This window comes from Sminthopsis crassicaudata, chromosome 6 (assembly GCF_048593235.1).
Source record: "Sminthopsis crassicaudata isolate SCR6 chromosome 6, ASM4859323v1, whole genome shotgun sequence".
Classification (NCBI taxonomy): domain Eukaryota; kingdom Metazoa; phylum Chordata; class Mammalia; order Dasyuromorphia; family Dasyuridae; genus Sminthopsis; species Sminthopsis crassicaudata.
The window spans coordinates 199,056,905-199,073,704 of NC_133622.1; the positions used below are offsets into that span (position 1 = coordinate 199,056,905).

Consider the following 16,800-nt stretch of genomic DNA (forward strand, 5'->3'; position numbering starts at 1 on the left):
AGGTCTAACTGGCAGAATTTGACAACAAACTAGATACTGGAGGTAAGAGAGAGAGAAGTCAACAATGGCCCCTGAGTTTTGAGCCTCTAACAACCAGAATGGTGGAGGTGCTTTCAGCAGATATAAGACAGTTAGCAAGAAGGATGAGTTTGAAGGGAAAGACAGTGAATTTGCTTTGGACCTCTTTTAAGATGTCTACATAATAAGAGTCTCACAGTGTCATTCACAATCCTCTTTTTCTATTTCTTTACATAAAGAAATGTTTATATTTACAATATTTGTGAAATTCATAGCAAAAAGGAATGAAAATTCCATGCTATATATACTTCAACAAAGTCAGAGATGGAAAGAAAGGTCCTGTATACATCAAACATTTATAGCAGCACTTTTTATATTAGCAAAGAACTGGAAACCAAATAAATGCCAGTTAACTGAGGAAGAGATAAATTGTGTGTAGTACATGAATATAATAAAATATTACTGTGTTAATGATTAATACAAATAAAGAAGCATAAGAAGACATGAATTGATGAAAAATGAAGTAATCAGAACAACAACAACAACAAAAATCCAATATATACAATGACAGCAATGTAAGGGGAAGGGGAAAAAGTCTGAATAGCCTTACAATTATAATGAAGAAGCTGATCCCAAAAAGATAAGACACATGTCTTCCCCTTCCCTTCTTTTAGGAGGACTGTGAATGCATCAAAAAGCGCAGAATCACTTGATAACACTGGTTTGTTTTGAAATTTCTTTCCCCTTCCTTTTTTTATTCATTGTCATAAAAATTGGTCCTCTAGATGGAGAAGGGGTGAGAGATATATTGGAAAATGCAAAGCAAATAATATTAAATTTTTAAAAAATTATTTTTGACCTTAGCAGCATTTTAATGGTACAATCTCCTAAACCTTAATCTTTCCTACTTCACCCTTCCCTAAGACATTCTTCTACCCTTGACTCGCTTGCTGAACACCACTGAGTTAGCTTCTCACCAGGTCAGCCTGTTCTCCTCATATGCTGCTAGACACTTTTAGTCACAAAACAATGCCTACTGTGTTCACTACAAATTGATGACCCCTGAAATGAGACCTTTATTACTACATTGCAATACTGTTATTCTTTTGTGAATCATATATATACTCCACAAAGGCAATTCCAAATAGTTTCTTCTCTACTATAAACTCCTATATAACTTTCTTATTCTGGATAGAGGCTCTTATTTACTTTTACTTTACTGAGAAAATTGAGGCCATCTGTTATAAGTTCCTTCTTTTTTTCACACTGCAAATCTCTAAACTCCTCATCTTACTCCATTCTCTCCTTCTTTATGCCAATTTTAAATAAATAGGTGGGCCTTCACTTTGCCCAAAATAATCTTTCCTGCTTGTGCTCTTGATCCCATCCCCTCTTTTATCTCTTCTTTGAGCTTACCCCCTTAAGAATCCAAGTCTTTCCTTATCCCTATTGCTGCCAGAACTTTTTCTTCCCAAATTACTTTGTATTCATGTAATGTTCATTTCTATCACTGTACCTCCAGGACAGTGCCTTGGCATGTAATAAGTGTTTAAAATCTGTCAAATTGAATGGCTAGGTCTTTAGCACAGTCATTTCATTATCTGTAGTGTGTCCTATAGTAAATGAGTTTTAGGGTAATATTCTCTGCTCATTTGGCAATATGGAGTCACATAGAGTATGCAGGAAATCTGGCTCTGTTACTTAAGCCAACCAGTCACTTTTCTTCTTTGGGAATTAATTACCATGGCTACTGCTGTCTCTCCCTTTCATCTGTCTTTCTGAGAATCTGAGTCAAAGGACCATTCAAACAAAAATCTGTCTCTGACATCACCAACAAACATTTTGGGAGGACAGCATGGCATTTACCTTGTGACACGGATCCCAAAAGATTAGCCATATTTCCCCCAAACATTCTAAATTTGCCCAAATGGAGACATACACTGAATGTATGCTAACGATTCACTAAGAGAATCAAATACAATGGGTTTACCTTAATCATGGTAGAAACTGAATGTATCTTCTTAAGATTCTTCATAATAGTGTCTGTCAGATCTGCTACAGACAAGCCAATAGCCCAGGAAAGACAGCCTTTAAGTTTGATCACTTCATAAGCACTGTAATTAGAAGAAATTTTTAAAAATCAAGTCCTTATGCAGTCAGATTAGAAAAGCATCTATTATCTTAATCAAGTTTTATTAAAGTCCATTAACTACAACTGATTAGAAGCATGAACCAAAACCACCAAAAACTACTAAAGCTGAGAAAGACTACAATACTTGAATATCAAGTTCAGGACATCCTCTACATCATTGGCAGCCAATGCAAGGGAAACAGCAGCAACTGAGGAAGAAGCAGAAACAAAAACCACAACCCAAATGTCTAAACAAAATACCAAACAGAAACCCCCAAATAAAGGACCCTCTCCTATTCGGGCCATCACCAATCACCACTGGACTCTGATGGTTCTAGAGGAGAGTAAGACTAATGACTTTGTGAAACTCTGCCTCAGTTAAATACAAGTCACCACTCTTGTGATGTCACTGGTCCTTGAGAATGAAAGAGGAACAACTCTTTTCTACAGAGCTCTTCAATGCCTATGTGGTTCCTCCCTAAACTCTCTATTGCATCCTAAGCCCCGTTTTCCTACCATAACTTGAGGAGAGGCCCCCTTACCACACTGGCACATCAATTCCTGAGAGTGTACTGTGCAGAGTCTCTATCCCCTGAAAGTCAATGTCCTGTTACTTTGAAGCAGTAGCTGTAATTCCTCTTGTTAAAGTTTTTCACTTTTTTCCCCTTTCTTTTTCATACCAAACTTGCAATTAAGTCCTCTATAACTAATAACCAATCCTAGCCTGCTGCTACATATCCTGCCAAGCAAAGGTTATAGAAATGATCAAAAAACAAGTCATTACAGCTTGCTTTAAGCTACCAGGTGTGGTGATCAGACTTTATATTTTTGCACTTGAAGTTATCCTTAACTGACTTCTCTTACTGCCCTAAGCCTCAAGTCAGTCTAACTCTTGCCACAGTAACAAATTATCTGATAACATCACAAAATTAAAATCATCATCTAAAATTTCATCCTAGAAATTCTTTGCCAGGTTTGGTTACATTCATTTTCTTTATTTTACTAATAATTTTAATATCCATCTTAATCAGAAAATGATCCTGTCTCAGAGTTCTGGAAAAAAAATAAAAAACAACCCTAAATATATATGTGCTGTTAGAAGTGGGATTCATTTTATTTTTTTGCTGAGGCAATTAGGGTTAAGTGACTTACCCAGGATCACACTGCTAGGAAATGTCAAGTGACTGAGATCAAATTTGAACTCAGGTCTTTCTGACTTCAGGGCTGAGCTCTATCCACTATACCAACTAGCTGCCCCTAGCAGGATTCATTTTAAAGTCAACTGACCAAGTATTAAGAACCTGACCTTGCAACCAATTTTTTATGGAGATTTCCACACTGCTCCATGTCTTTACTGGTTCCTACATCCAGGTTCAAACTCTTCAGAGAAGCACCAGCAATCTCAGTCCACACAGGCACTAAAAAAATTACCCAACAATACACTCATTCTCTAGCATCAGGTTATATATTCCCAAACACTATAATTGTCCTCCTTACTAGTACTACTCTCTCTTCATTCTCGGAATCCTTCTGTAGTCAAAGAAAGAAATAATTCTAAGTCTTCTAAATAAGACTTCTGAAAGCCACCTAGGTATTTTATCCTTAAGGTGAAAACCCGAAGGCCTGGAAAACATCATAAAGTTCTGAGATCTGTACTGAGTTGCTAACAAGAAGGTCTGATTATTTTCAAGTTATAAATATACATTATTTGCACCCTTTTTTCCTTCACCTACTTTTTTATAGCCAGGACTTAGAAGTCAGAACAAGCCTATGGTCTTTTTTGCCCAGGAACTTTTTTCTGGAGCTGTAATTGAAGAGACTAGGAAAATATAATCCACTGTTAACCTGCTAAGGGATTATTAATATATTTTCCTTTCTTCTTAAGTCTTATTTTATATGCTTGATTAGGGTTTGTACCCAGTAGGTTCTTAGTCTTTATAAAATTATCACTGATCTCCCTTCCCATTAATTCTCTATATATGACTCTGATCATAATATGATCCTCTGGCTTTGCCTATCAAGTTAAATATAAATTTATAATTTTAAAAATAACTAATTCAAGTTAAATATAAATCATGTACTATTGCTTCAACCAGTGGTTTAAAAAACTACTCAAAACATATATTCTTATTCATACCTCTGATGTATCCAATGTTTCCAAGCCTTAATTTTCTCAAAGTATAAAAATTTCTTCAAAGAATCATCGATAAGTCTTATTTACATCATCTGATACAGATCAATTACTTCCACAAAATAAATTTCAGTAACTCTGTAGGAATAATACTTACCAGAACTGTCTCCATGCTCTCCAAGGACCCATCCATGGTAACTACTAGAGTGGATACCCATCTTCTCCCCAATTAAGAGACGAAAACGGGCAGTGTCCAGGTTATAGCCACTCCTAATGATGCAGTATATGCTAAAACCACTTAATTTCCAGGCGACATAAGTTAAAACATCCACTGGAAAGAAAAAATTCAAGTTTGAAAAAGACATCAATAATTAAGAAATAAGAATTTGAGTGCTTACTATATCTATATGCCAGGCAATAGACTACATACTGGGAATACAAAGACAAAAGTCAAACAAGCTAACAAGAGAGATAGTACATACGTATATAAGTACCTTACAAGATGGAACAAAGCAGACATAAAGTAACCCTCCTTAGGAATGCACTACTGTTAGGATTACCAGGTGAGAACTCACCTTGTCACTGTCCAGACAACCTAACACACTACTACCAAGAGAGGCTTCCTGATAAAAGTGATAACTCTATTTGACACTTTTTTTGCTCATCCAAATTAAGATTAATAAATCAATTATGTGAAAGAGACACGAATGGGTTTATATATCCAACTATGAATGTTTCTCATTTCCCTCTTATTTTTGGAGATGTTAATTTCTTATAACATCTCCAAAAAGAAGAGAGGGAAATACTACATGATAAATACCTTGCCCCAGTCTAATATTTTTATTTTACCTCCTGACCATGGGCTGATCAGAAGGCTAAACTCTCTCCTCAGCTTGTGTAATCAATTTCTTCCTCTATTTGAGTTGGATTAATAGACTGAAGTATCCAACAGATACTTCAGAAAAGTTTTTTACTCTAATTCCTTCACTTTTAAGGATGAGAAAAGTAAGGTCCAGAAAATGTAAGTCGTTGATCAGAAGTAATACAGGTAGTGGAGACCAGATCCTCTGTCTCCAAATACAAGGCTCTCCCCTGTACATACAACATGCAGCCTTCAGCACCATCATTCAATCAGAAGTTCCTTGAGTCTTGGCCTTCCAACTGCCCGGCACAGTGCCTTAGACGGCAAGCACTTGATGTATATCAAACTGAATTGTCATGAAAAGTCATTTGCAGTTACTGCTTATCAGCCTGATCACTCTGTGATCGCCCCATACTGTTTCTATCAAAAAAGTCTTACTTTCAGTCACTTCACTAACATTTGAACACAACAAATGATAGCACACTTTTATTTCCTTGGGTCTCTTGGTTTAGCTGGTTCAAGTGCCTATCTAGTGGGGCCCACTGGCTCACTGGCCCAAGTCATCACAGGGCCAACCACTAAATAACTGCCACCCAAAGCCAGGTAAGCCTAAGAGCCTTGGGAATGTCAGTGGTCCTGAACTGCTGCTTCTGAGCCAGTCTCCACTGCTACCAAACTGAGAAGCAATTGCTGGGAGATGAGACCCATCAATTTTTTAGCTAAGTGCTTCACTTCCTCAGAGCTACTGAAGTCCCTGAAAAAAGTTACCAGCACCAAAGTCCATGGTACTACTTAATGTGGAAATGACACTAAAGATGTTTCACCATTGCACCCATAGGCATTTCCATCTAACTAGAAGCTCTTCTATGTGTTTCTCCTCCATTAAAAGGCCCTGTCTCCACTCTTCTATTTGTGTCCCCAGCACTTAGCACCGGGCTTTGCTTATACCAAGTGCTTAAAAATGCTTCTTCATGCATTCATTTATTTAAGTTCCAGCAGGATTTTTCTTTTGAGAGAAAAAATACAGAAATGGATAAAAAGTCAAACTTGAAGCCAGGAAAACATGGGTTTAAGTCCCACATTTGACACATGCTACCTGTGACCTTGGGCAAGAAACTTAAGGTCACAATGGTTTTAAAAAACTACAGCTAGATTGCAGAGGTGGTTTCAGCTTATATTGGCACTCCTTCCAGAGTACTGACATCACAGGGCAGTTCCTATCCATTTCCATTTCCACTCACACATCACAATTTAGAAAGCAGTTAACTTGAATATGCCTGATTTATGAATTATATACCTGCAGACAAGAGTTCAAATTATCTTTTTTAGGAAGGGTACTATTGAGAAAGGGCTTCCATAAACAATCCAAACCAAGTCTGACCTGGGATGCTAACAATAAGTATTATGCAGCTAGGGCTGTACTGGACAATACTTGGAATTACTGACTTAAAAATTCCACATTTCCATAAACCAAGTCAAGCTGTCTTTGCGCCTTTTCCTGGCATATACTAGCCATGATGATAATCAACTTCGAGTTTGCAGTCACTTTGTAGTCTAGAGAAAATGTTGAATAGAAAATTGAATAAAATTGAAAATCATTTCAAATGTTTTATCCTAAAATGTTTACTCCTTACCTGGGTTACTCATCCTCAATCTCTTTACCCTTCTTCCCCTTCCCCCACCCAGTCACATAAGACCAATTAACTAAGAATTTTTTTGAACTTCCCTACAGATTCTTCTTGTAAGAGAAGTGAGAATAGCAAACAAGAGCAGTTAAGAGTAGAACCCTACTCTCAAAATACACATACCCTCCCCTCCTTACAAATGCAGCCTGCAGCCTTTTTTTTCTTTTTATTAATTTTTATAATTATTGCATTTTCTTTGACAGTACATCTGCATAGGTAATTTTTTTTTTTTTAACATTATCCCTTGTACTCCCTTCTGTTCTGAATTTTTCCCCTCTTCCCTCCACCCCCTCCCCTAGATGGCAGGCATTCCCATACATATTAAATATGTTATAGTATATCCTAGGTACAATATATATGTGCAGAACCGAATTTTGTTGTTGTTGTTGCAAAGGAAGGATTGTATTCGGAAGGTAAAAATAATCTGGTAAGAAAAACAAAACAAAACAAAACAAAACAAAACAATGCTCACAGTTTACACTCATTTCCCAGTGTTCTGCAGCCTTAATCTCTACCTGCTTTTCTACTTCACAAGGAGAGCTAGAATATGAGATTTTCTCACATTGGCTAAGTTTAATTATTTTAGTTGCATGGCTATTGGGCATAGGTAAGTGTGGACAAGAAATCTTAAGATGTAGGAATTTGTGCTTTAATTCTGTCCTACATTTAAAATAAGATGTATTACTTTATCATGAGACAACACTGGGAAATCTTTTAACTATTATTCAATATAGCCCTTTCATTTTGCACAGGCAGAAACTAATGCCTAAAGAGGTTAAATGATTTGTCACAAAAAGTATTAAGCAATACAGTCAAGATTCAAAAGAAGCTTTTTGATTACAAACTCTGTGCTTTTCCCATGACCCCACAATAACAATAATGACAATAATAAGTCATACTTGGGTCTTACAAGTAACATACATGGTACTTTCCCAGTCTCAAAAAAAAAGTTTGTGTTCATTCATCTATCTTTTTACAGAATTTTCCAATTAAAAGATGTTTGTAATGTCCTAGTAGAAAAGAATTTATAAAAACGATAAACTAAAGCTTAATGCTTTATAATGATTTATACTACCAAGTAGTTGATATCTAGATAAAATAGAGGACTATTCATTCATTGTTCTCATTCCTTGTTCATATCTTAATTTTTTAATAATAGTAATATATGACTGTTAATAACATTTTATATAAAAGTTAATAACTTTTAATAACAGTAATCTATGGCTTTAACCTTGCCAGAGACAATCTTTGGCATGTTAATGAATTGGCTGCCATGTTGAAGATACATCATCTGTCCCTTTACTATGTTTTCATCAGCATCTACAAGGGCAAGTTCATCAGTTAACTCCTGTAAACACAATGTTTCATTAAAAAGAGAAAAAATAAATATTTGATATTTTTAAGGATAAAAGGGAAATTTCTGAATTGATCATGTAGGTTCAGCCAACAGGAGAAAAATAATAAGACTAAGAAAAGACAAATACCTTCAAATATTGAAAAGGCTATCAGACAGAGATGTGCGTAGATTTGTTCCAGAAAGCCAGACAATTAGCAAGAAGTAGCAGAAATTAAAATTTCACTAAAACAAGAGTCAATGAGGACCTCAGAAGTCATCTAATCCAACCCATGGACACAAACAGCCATCTCCTCCCAACATTACCAAAAGATAATCCAGTCTCTTTTTGAAGACTTCTGCTTAACAAAAAATTGGCTTCCTTACAAAGCAGGCAAATTCACTTTTAAATAATTGTTTGGAAGTTCTTACACCGTGTCAAAATCTATTTCACTATCACTATTACTCCCTAGACTTGTCACACTGAGAAATTTAAAACAATGCAAATTTTTAGAATTTACAAAGCACCTTACATTTCTCATAACAAAGCTACAAATATTCAAGCAAACTGGCCAGTGGCCCTAACAATTTGGACATTTCTTGCAAGGCTGTAGATGCCTGTCCAAATCCCTAGAATGTCCACTTAACCATTTATTTCTCCTTCTTGCTTTCTCTTAACATCAAAACAGTACCATGGCATACTCTGGCTGTGTGATGTTACCCCTTGTCCAAATCATGAGACCAACTCATTTCCTCTTTTCAAATCAATCATTTCCCTCATTTCATTTTATTCCTTAAAAATTTTTTCTTATGTGTTACAAACTATTCACACTCAACATTTGCCTTCTCGTACAAACTATTCACACTCAACATTTGCCTTCTCGTTGTCCTCTGCATGATATATATAACAAGCATTACCAACTCTATTTTCTGGTCCTTGGAGGTTAAGTGATTGAATGAAGTAACAAAGCTGCTAAATGGCTCAAGTCAAAATTTTTAACATAACTTTAAATCCCAAGTTCCAATTATGTTTCACCTACACCTAAGAGATCCTACAAGAGGAATTGAGTGCCTATTAGCATACAATATCTTGGTTTAGATTAGTTTAGATTAATGCTTGGATTACAGAGTTGATATTATATGGAGAACAAATGATAAAATCTGTTCAATAAAAAATAAATGGTCTCTAAAGTTAGTTAAGTTTCTTGTCATAGTATTTAAATGAGATAAATGGAAACCGAACATTATGGGATAGTGGATTTCTTGAAGTCAAGACCTGGGCTTCAAGTTCTTCCTCTGTTGCATACTATGATCATAAGCAAGTAATTCAGCATCTAAATGAAAATTAATTTTTTTTTTGCCGTGGACCTCCTTTGACATTTTGGTAAAAGCTTATGAATCTCTTCTCAGAACAATGTTTTTAAATGCATAAAATACCAATAAGGGATCATTCTCACAATCTTGAGGAAAATTATACATCACAGCTAAACATTGGAATGCGTTTTGACTCTTGCATAAAGAGAATCACAGAAGACTGGAACTAAAAGTGACCACTCAGTCCGACCCCCTAACTTGACAGGAAGAAAACCCAGGCCCAGAATGCTTAGTGACTCGCCCAAGGTCACACAGACAGCAAATGGCAAAACTGTAATTCATATTCATTTTCCCTTTTTATATACTGCCTTAATTTAACAATGGAAATATTAACTATATGTTTACTATTGATTAGTAAGATTGTGGACAAAAAAAAAAGTTGGAGAAAAGAAACAATTACAACCCTCATTCACACAGCAACTGAATGATGCATGAGGGCGTGTGGTAGGGATAGGAAGAGCAAAAACGGAGATCAAAGCGGTCAAGGGCTTCCCAGCTGTTGTGGGTTAACCTAGGTGCATGTGTAGGAATCCCCATTCACAGGCTAAGCACACTTACTGTGCCAGAGCGTTACAAAGCTGGCTTCCTTATTCTCGGATCTCACTCACCCTTATTAGAATACTGATGGCACCCGCCATGCCAACTGGGCCGGCCCCTATAATGGAGAGCTTGTCACGGGGAGGAGACTCGTCCTCAAGGAGCTTCTCTATCAGCTGATCTTTGACAGACGCCATCTTGGAAACCTGGCCTAAGAGGGGAAAAGTCACGTCACTTTGGTGCGGTAACTTCAGGCCGGACTCCCCGGCGGTGATTCAGACCACAAATGTCACAGCTGGGCTGCTAGACGCCGGACCCACTACGGGGTCCATCGGCATGACTACCCAGAGCCTCATTCCAAATCTGTGACCCTGAGAGCCATCCCTGAAAGGCCACCCACGTGGTGGAGGCAGAGGAGAAGAGCGCTGAGGACCAGTAAGAACAAGCAGAAGCAAAGCCCGCATTCACGCGGGACACAGTTCTTTAGAGCAGTCACCTCATTTTTGCACTGTAATACAAGTATTATTGGCTTCCCCGGGGCGCAGAGCCCACCTCGGACTCCAGGGCCAGAGGCTTCCCTCTAACGGAGGCCAACGTGGGGCAGGCAGGCAGGCCTGGGAGGCACACGTCCCACACACTGCCCACGTGCAAGGCTGGGGCCTCCCCCTCCTCCCAACTCACGGGGCCTAGGCGCCTGTCAAGGGGGAGCACTCCGGTCTGCGGGAGCTCAGAGCAGCGCACGGGCGAGCGAGGGCGACAGCCCGGCGGCCCAGCCTTCTGCTCGCACTCAGGGCCCTCCGCGACCCCCGCATGGCGGCCTTCTCCGAAAGGCAAAGGGGGACAGAGGTTTCCGTTGGCCCCACCCTTAGCTGCTGCGCCTGTGCTACTCCCTTTTGCTCACGTGTCTTGGGTGGGGGGCGGAGTCAGGGCACGGACTGCGTGGGAGCTTCGTCCAGGCTTGCCGTGGTAGTGGAGGGCAAGTTTTGAGCCTAAAAGTTGCCCACGTGACAACGGCCTCCCATTAGTCCCTACTTTATACCGGAAGGGGGGAGACTCCTGGAGCCCATTCTTGTAATTATACCTTTGTTATATTTTTGTATATTAAATGTTTAGCCATTTATTTCTACCTACTTATACCATTACCTATCACGTGTAACTACAGAACAAAATTATACAGCTCCGCAATTCTCGGATTCAGGAAGCTTTTGTTAAGTGCTAAGAATGTGTAACTTTTAGACTTTGATTTCATCCGCTTTAGGGCAGGGCTGCCCAAACTTCTCGCCACTCCTGCTCGCCAGGGATGCTTTACGTGACCCAGGTATGTAGCGACATAAAGTGCCGATCAAACCTGCACTGACAGTAGTACGTCCCACAAATTCCCACCTGTCCCGCCCCAGTACTCTAACACCCCTCCCCCAGCCGGGCTCCGGTACTGCTCTGCGCTAGTCCAGCGGACCGCCACCGGAACCGGGCCGGAGCCACCGTACTTCTACTTTACGTAAAAACGAAAATGACCGAGAGGAGGGGGCAGCCTCCACGTACTCCAGCCCCTACCTCTAGAAATGAATTGTAGCCACAAACCGCCAAGCCCGGTGGGGCCTCCAGGGGGCGCTGCCAGACCGCTCCCGCTCTGAATCTGCATTCTCCCTGGTCTACATAATTCCATGTAATTAGGTCCAATAATGCTCAACAGAATGTTGGTTGATTTGTCAGCCGAAATCGGTGTTTTCAGGGTTTTTTTTTAAATCATGTTTTCGTTTTGTTCTATAAATTAGGGTTTATGAGGGGAAAATGTTGAAGAGCTCCCCCCCTTCCTACTCCACAAACTGCTACCCCCCCCAGGTACCGCACGTGGGAAAGAAAGAACGTGAGGAACATTACCTTGTGACTTTTTTCTCCTCAGAGACCAAAAACAGGGCAGTATTTGCATGCCCACAAGTTACAGATGCATCTAGATACAAGAGACAGTCCTAAGCAAGGTTAATACTGAAGTGAAATTAAAACAAAACAAAACAAGAAAAATAAAGTTTTAAAAAGTATGTTTTCTTCTGCAGTTCTCTGGAAGTGGATAACAGAAATTGAATGTAAATCAAAGCTTACTTTTAAATTTTTATTTTTGTAGTTTGTTTTTGTATGTTTCTTTCAGGGCTTTACTAATATGAAAATGTTTTAACCTATATCAAATGGCCTGCCTTCTCAAGGAATGGGGACACAAAGGAGGGAAAGAATGTGGAAGATCTCAAAATTTCAAAAGATGAATGTCAAAAATTGTTTATGCATTTAATTAGGGAAAATAGAAACTATTAACGTAAACAAAAGTTCTTAACAAAAAATAAATGCTGAAGGGTGTGTGGAGTAAGACAGGGTGAAGAACTCACAGATTAAGCACAAGTTGATCAGACTGCTAGCTAACTTAAATTCAGGCCTATAGGCCCCAGTCACGTGAAGGCCTAGGCTGCATTCCATTGCCCAAAGAAGAGGAGGCTGTAAATCACCTTGTGGGTTGCATTCCACTGACCAAATAGGGAGGGGTGCAGATTTGTATGACCAATCACAACCTATGCAGGGTGGGATTTTGGAGGTTCTTTGAAATGTATAAAAGTCGTGAGCATCTTCAAGAGAGCGGGTCTCTCCTGCTGTGAATCTGGCTCACAGCCCAGGATGGGGTCCGCTTCTCGAGATTCTAATAAATAATTCTGCTTTCTATGAGTGATCTCTGAGTAGTCAATTTTGGATAGGATTTTCTATCCCTCACAAGGGAAATCACTGAAGCCCTGGGCTTTTGCATTCACTCACACACACTAATTCTTCCTGCCATAATCCCTTATTTTCTGTAGTTTTTTATTTTGTTTTGCCCAGGGTCATACAGCTATTAAGTATCAAGTTTCTGAGGCTGAGTAAGGACAGTGCCCTATTCCTTGTGCCACATAACCACTCCTGCCTTATTTTCAATGGCTAAAAAAAAGTATGCCTCCTTTGAACTATAAGTTCTAGTTTCCAGTTTCTAGATCAATACTATTTATCATTTTAACATAAGCTCCATTTATTCTATGCTTTCTAGTATTTTTTAACAGAAGTGAGTGCTGCATATTGCCAAAAACTTTTTCTGCATCTATTGACGTGATCATGATTTCTACTAGTTTTATACTTATATGATCAATTATGCTGATAGTTTTCCTAATACAGAACTAATATTGCATTTCTGGGGTAAATCCCACCAGGTTTTACTTAGTGTATGATCTTTGTAATTTATTGTTGTAATCTTTTTGGTAATATTATAATTTTTTGCATCGATAATCATTAGGGAAATTGGTCTGTAATTTTCTTTCTCTGTTTTGGCTTTTCCTGGTTTAGGTATCAATATCATATTTGTGTCATAAAAGGAATTTGGCGGGATTCCTTCCCCTATTTTTCCAAACAGTTTACAAATTGGAATAAATTTGAAATTAATTGTTCTTTAAATGTTTGGTAGAATTCACTTGTGCATCCATTCGGCCCTGCAGAGTTTTTCTTACAGAGTTCATTAATGGCTTGTTCAATTTCTTTTTCTAAAATGGGATTATTTAAATAATGTATTTCCTCTTCTGTTAATCTGGGGAATCTATATTTTTATAGGTATTCATCCATTTTAATTATATTGTCAGATTTGTTGGCATAAGTTGGGAAAAATAGCTCTTAGTTATTGCATTAATTTATTCATTGGTGATAAGTTCACTCTTTTCTTTTTTGATGCTGATAATTTGGTTTTTTTCCTTTCCTTTTTCCAATCAAATTAATCAGAGATTTATCTGTTATTTTTTTTTCATAAAACCAACTCTTAGTCTTATTGATGTTAATCTCTCCTTTGAGTTTCAGAATTTCTATTTTGATATTTAATGGGGGTTTTTAATTTGTTCTTTTCCCAGCATTTTTAGTTGTATACTCAATTCATTGATCTTTTTCTGTTTTATTCATATAACTATTTAGAGATATAAAATTTCCCCTAAAAACTGCTTTGGCTGCACCCTATAGGTTTTGCTATGTTATCTCATTATTGTTATTCTCTTGATGAAATTATTGTTTCTATTATTTGTTGTTTGACATCCCCTTATTAAGTAATACAACCCCTTTCCTTGCTAAAAACTCCATATGGTCTTAGCATATTTTTAGCAGCTTAATAAAACCTTTGCCTTTCGATTTGGAGAAGATCTAAGCCTACAAATTCTTTTGACAACTCATGACACTGGCCTGAGACCCCAACAATTTTTGGGATAATATTTCTTCTCCCCAACATTTGATGGGAAACTCCATCATTCTGATGGCTTGTATGGGAACATATTGTACCCTATAAATGGAACCCTATGCATGACAGTCCTGTCATTACAGTGATATAATTTAGGGACCCCACCAGAAGTGAGAAGGATCTCTATTAATTCTCCATAGGCTCATTTTTGAGTCCTTTATTATTTTTTTTTTGTATTGAGTAAATAAAATTTATTTTGATATTAGAAAATCATTCTCTAACAAATCATTTTAGAGTTAATTTTCAGCATTTCTAGACAATAGACAAAATTTTACAATATGATAAACCATAGTAGTATAGTTAAGAGTTTGGTTCATCAAAATTAAAAAGTGATTACTTAACTTTTGGTAGAGCAAATACAGCATTTCAGCAGCCCATGCAGAATAGTTCAACTTAAGTAGCAGAGTCATTCATCCACCATAGATGCCACACCCAAGAATGAACTTTGTGAGGACAATCTCTGAAAGAGAGAAAGGACTTTAAAGGCTTCGGTTTCAAATATTTGAGCTGCCTTAACCACTTGTGTTTCCTACATGTGTGCCTTACAACAATTATGTTTATATTTTTGCACCCTGGATTTATGGGTAGAATGTTGTATAATTATTATTCTTGCTTTGCCTTTTGAGTAAATGCCTTTGCTAAGAGCTGAGTCAGATGGCTAAAATGCAATTAGGAAGCGTATTAGTTGGGGGCTCATAAACTATCATACTAGTTATAGCTACACACAAGACTCCCTTTAAGATCTACGAGAAGCCACAACCTGCTCAGAGTAGGTACAAATTGAAGAGGTGAGCCAGAGAAAAAGGGCCATCTCTTTGTATATACATACATTAGTTTAGTAGATATCCTAAAGTGAAATATTTTGACATTTGAATGAAATTAGTTTGTATATTTATGTTTTATGATGGGTCATGGGTTCACCTCCAATAGGCTTAGCTCAGCAAACAGGTTAGATCTTGCTATTGCATATTGATCCATGAAAGAAATTGTGAACACTAATCTATTTTAACTTTTTAAATTCCCATGTCCTGGCATACAGGAACACAGTATGATTCGAAGAGAAGGATGGGACAAACAGAATGTTAAAATCAATACAAGTCCTTAGATTCCTCTGAGTCATTAGTGAATACTCCATATTCCACATTAGCATCATACAGAGACCATGACAAACTTTCTTAACATGCAATAATATATAAATGGCTACTTTTATAGACATTTTTTTTCCCTACCCCTGTATTTCCATCCTTATGGACTTAGGGATGCATGGTATATTGACAGTTATAACAAAGCATTGAGTTGGCAGGGGGATTTACTGTAAGAGAAGGAAGAGGGGCAATGTGACAATATTAAACTGGACTGTCAGGCCTGAATCTGAAAATAACATATTTGACCCTTCTTAGCTATGTTGGAAAAAGACACCCTCTACTCTATCTGATCCTAGGTAAAGGTCAGAGTTCTTTTTGGAAGTTGATGAACATAACTTCATTATATTCAATGGACATAATACTCATGTTGAATTACAGGGAGACAAAAGGGAATAAGCAAATATAACACAACAACAGAAAATGGTTCAGTGAGATCCTAGCATTGCCTCTGCGGGGCTGTCCATCATTTGCAAAAAACTCCATCTCCCTAAAACTAGTGTCAAAATTTAAAGTCAGGAGTAGGAGGAAGAACTATATCCCACCTTCCCCATCAAATTTCTAAACAACCAAATTTTGATCAAGAAAGTTAAGGAAAATTTTATAGTAACTTTCAACCCAGAGTGACTTAGAGAGTCAGACAAGTCAATATGCAAACATCTGAAACGAGTCTAGCCAGGATCCTAGGAATGTGTGCCAGTGCCCAGGGACTTATAGCACTATATACCTGCATAGAGAGCACTAGGATAGGAAGAGATCCCAAGGGATCCCTTAGTGCAGGGTTCTCGACCATCTTGCATATATACCCTGGGAAGAAGAAAAGGCAAAACAGTTGTAATCAAATTGATAGTTGTTTCAGTAGGCCTAAAAAGTTAATCAGTTATGAATATTCTTTGATCCTTTTTCTGACTCCTACTGGATGTTTCAGTTATCTTTTGCTAACTGTACCCCCATTCTCTGAAAATGAGCAAGAGCTAGAGGTTCTAGCTCCCTCCATTCAGGAAGAGTCTTAAATCTTTTATAAGCTGCCTTTTTCCTTCTGTTTCTCCTCTGGAAAACTTCCCACCCTCACTCCCCCAACCTCCTGACAAAAGCCCTGCCTCCTCAGATTCCTTTCTTTCCCACTTGTCTCACTTTTTCCTTTAGGAATATTTTATTTCCCTGATAGTCTGGAGTCCTTTTAGTCTCTTTTTCAGGAAGATTAGACTACATTTAGAATATAGATGGGACATTGAACTATGGCAGAAATATAAATGACATAGATTCTAGTCATTTCATATTTCCATTATTCTCAGTACTGGTTGA

The 16,800-nt window shown here is 37.8% G+C and overlaps 1 protein-coding gene across 1 annotated transcript in view; it reads right to left on the reverse strand.

Annotated features, from left to right (window-relative positions):
• The window catches only part of LOC141546569 (L-lactate dehydrogenase A chain-like), a 69,159-nt gene extending 52,857 nt beyond the window's left edge, over positions 1–16,302 (reverse strand). The window contains 10 exon segments of the mRNA XM_074274503.1: positions 2,009–2,132; positions 3,456–3,567; positions 4,438–4,611; positions 6,524–6,598; positions 6,601–6,696; position 6,951; positions 8,059–8,175; positions 10,143–10,282; positions 11,953–14,813; positions 16,223–16,302. Coding sequence (XP_074130604.1) covers positions 2,009–2,132; positions 3,456–3,567; positions 4,438–4,611; positions 6,524–6,598; positions 6,601–6,696; position 6,951; positions 8,059–8,175; positions 10,143–10,282; positions 11,953–12,001 — 888 coding nt within the window. The 5' untranslated portion in view covers positions 12,002–14,813; positions 16,223–16,302.
• Between the last annotated feature and the right edge of the window lie 498 nt (positions 16,303–16,800).